Source organism: Alligator sinensis, unplaced genomic scaffold (assembly GCF_000455745.1).
Source record: "Alligator sinensis unplaced genomic scaffold, ASM45574v1 scaffold1086_3, whole genome shotgun sequence".
Classification (NCBI taxonomy): Eukaryota; Metazoa; Chordata; order Crocodylia; family Alligatoridae; genus Alligator; species Alligator sinensis.
The window spans coordinates 2,436,775-2,440,203 of record NW_005841975.1 but is presented as its reverse complement, the minus strand read 5'-3'; the positions used below and the strand labels follow the sequence as shown (position 1 = coordinate 2,440,203).

Genomic DNA, 3,429 nt, shown 5'->3' with positions numbered 1-3,429 from the left:
ATGAATCCAGGGTTTACCAAAGTTAATGTTTGTTTTTTTTAATAGGGCTTTTTTAATGGGCATGTACTGCACACATTGGGAACTTGGAGTTGTATAAAAGATGCACGCAGTTCACAGCTGAGCCAACACAAGTTGTGGCAACAGGGAACTCTTTCACTGAATATGTTCCAAGAGGAAGTGCATGGATTTTGCAGAAGCTACATGTTTTACACTCTCACAAGCTAAAGCAGGGCTATCCAACTTCTGAGTGACTGGGGGCCACATACCTCCACCCCCCTCCCTAGCCACATGCAGTGTGGGCTGCATGCATGGAACTAAGAGTATGTAATTTCTTCAAGAAAAAAGAAGCTGGAAGAGGGAGGGGAAGGCCAGAGACCTCCGCTGCAGAATTACCTCCTTGGTGGAGCAATGTGGGGAGTGGTACCTACACTGGGAGCCCAGGGACTATGAGTTAACCTGCTGCAGACCACATAAATTGGACAGCCCTGGGCTAGAATGTGCAACAGGTGTACTGGTTTGTACTGTACCAAGCTGCTATCAACAGCTTCAGGGGTAAAAATTCACACTTCACACTAGAAAGCTGCACCTGAGCCAAAAGAATCCTTGCAGGAGACTTATTTAGGTATTTCATTTAAAGTTTCTGACACTACAGACCAGATTTTAATTCCATCTGTCAGAGGTCTAAATGGGCTTTGGCACCCAAGCGTGATCCTATTCCACCTACTCTTGTCCCCGAGAAGTCATCATTGGAAAATGTCAGGGGGTCCTCCCCCTCCACTCTACTTTTGATGACTTTGTCTAAAGGCCAAGATGACAGTATATAGCAAGATTTGTTTTTCAGGGATGCAAGCCAGGTGGAATAGGATCATACTTGGGCACCTACCACATGGAATAGAAACTAGCCTTATATTCAAAATCAGAAAAGCATTATGGTTCAGCTTTTAAAAGCCTGCCTCAGGCAGGGACTAGACAAATAATTCAGCTGCAAAACAGAACAAGTTTGAAGTAACTGAAAAAGCCTTTAAAATGGAAAGCCGCAAGTAACCTTTACTTCATCTGGTGCTGCACATTCCAAAGTCAATGATTAAGCAAAATACTTTCCATCCAATTGGGACCTGGAAATTATCTCTACACCCGCCGCCCTCCCATAAACACATTTCTGGGGTTCTAAATGTGTCAAATCTCCAGAGGCCTTAATTTATGGCTGCCTGTTTCACAAGTGTATAGTTTATCCACAGTACTATAAATTCAAAGGATAATATGCCATTAATGAATGCATTCCAAAATAAAAGGATACTCCAAAGAAATAACTAACAATATTGAATGGTTAAAAATATTATGTAGCCAACAGCCTTCTTCCTCCATCTTTGGGTTTTTCCCCCCAGCTCAACAATGGTTTGGTTCCCCTTTGACTATATGAATAAAACATAACTACAGTAGTATGTCCTAGCATATTGTAACTTTTTGCAAAGAAAAAAAGCCACCAAAAAGCTACAATATTGGCCCTGTATTAAAAACACCATACCATGTATTCATATAGCCAGGCATGAAGTGGAAATGGTTTATGCTTACCTTGGATTTAGCATGCCAGCTAAAATGAAGACTGCTGGTCTCACTGGGTATTAACAGATTGAAGGACAATGCACAGTGATTTATAACATCATTCCTCACATAATATAACTCTGCATCAAGACCTAGAAAACAGTATTAAAATATAAGACAGAGAAGAAAATCCATTTCTTTGTAGTACTTTAAGCTCCACATTTTAATACAGATGTTGTGTTTACATGCCCACACTTTTCTTAATATTCTTAAATTCTAGATATAGGGTGGAAATCAACCCACATTTATGCCCATGTTAAGAGAAATATTTTAATTCGCATAAAATGATTAATCTTTTAGAAGAGCTCAGAGCCTAGGAATGGACAAGAATGGCTGACATTGTCAATGAAGAGAATTTTATACAAACCATAAAATTCATTTCAGGTTAGAAGGAATAGACTCATCTCACCCATGTAGTGTGCACTCTCTATTTGTGTGCATCAGAGGCCCCAAATATGCCATCCTTTACAAAAGTATACATTCAAAATATGCTCTAATGGATTTATACGGAAGTAGCTGCGGATGATTTAGACTAGAATCTCTCATTCCTGGAGCACTGCCTAAATTATTCACTGAATAAGACAAGCTCCGTGGAATTGAGAGCACATAATTAGACCATAATCCTGCACATAAATCTGCAAAGAAATCTTTAATATCAGCACTCTGACTAAGCGATTTGCTTTTCAATTTTTTGAAAACAATTCTTAATATTTCCTAAAAAAAGTAATCCATAATATTACATTTGCTAGAGTTCATGTTAATGCATTCCCCCCTTCCCCCCCGACAAAGGACGCACAGGCAAAGATTACCGAAAGAAGCAGGCATCTGCAATGCCTACTGTGGCCCTGTATAACTCAACAAGGGTCCCAGTTTGCAATGGACCTTGTGCTAGTACAAGTTGGTTAACATACGCCTATTCTGTGCCCCCCTCCCCCCAAGCTTTAAAACAAATCTCAGTTCTCCACTTGCAGTACAAGTTCATACAACATCGCCAACATATATCAGCCACTACAATGCAAATCAACTACATTTTCCTTCCATGTGCAGGATTAAAGCACTGACAAAGTTCAACACGTGTTTGGGTAGTATGCCAAAAATTAAGTCGTAGAACAGACACTTGCCTTAAGAAACTCACTCACAAGGCGAGGGGCATAAAATTTAATTCAGTACTCTATAGAACAGTAAGGAACAGCTAAGTTTTCAGCACTGTACCTGCTGTTCCATTCAAGATCCTCAATGAAACAGGGAAAAACAAAAGGAATTTAAAAATGGTTTAAGCCAAAAAAACTGACATAAGCCATACACACGGAAACAGATTTCCAAATAGCCTCTACTGATGTACAAACAGAAACTAAAATAGTGCAGAAGGAGTTCCCTTAAGATGAAGCTAAGTTTATAAAACTTAGTTAAGGAGTGCACAGAAACACACTAACTCAGCAAATAAGATACTCCATTCAGTCCAGCATAAAACTGCACTAATTAGTTTTAAGCTTGTGACTACACCAATTAAAGTAACTCATCTTTACCTACCTTAGAATGGTTAATTTTAGAAAGTTTTGTAACATTTTTATCCCTTATGTAGATCACCAGTGAAACAGACTCACTTTATACAGGTACTCCTCACTTAACATCATCCCAGTTAACGTTTTTTTCATTATGTTGGGGATCAGGGGGCTTCCCTCTCCGGGATCGGCTTCCCTGCACACTGGGCACAGCGCAGGCAGGGCAGAGCCATCCCTGGTGCAGGCGCCTGGCCACGGGAGCCCCCTGGAGCCTGGGAACAGCCACTGCAGCTGCCTCAGGCTGCCCGGGGCCTGGCCTTGCCGC

General features: G+C 40.7%; 1 protein-coding gene across 1 annotated transcript in view; it reads right to left on the bottom strand.

Moving 5' to 3' along the window:
* RYK (receptor-like tyrosine kinase) overlaps positions 1–3,429 on the bottom strand; it is an 83,580-nt gene that overhangs the window by 54,293 nt on the left and 25,858 nt on the right. The window contains exon 3 of the mRNA XM_025200828.1: positions 1,573–1,694. Coding sequence (XP_025056613.1) covers positions 1,573–1,694 — 122 coding nt within the window. The remainder of the gene's footprint in view (positions 1–1,572; positions 1,695–3,429) is intronic.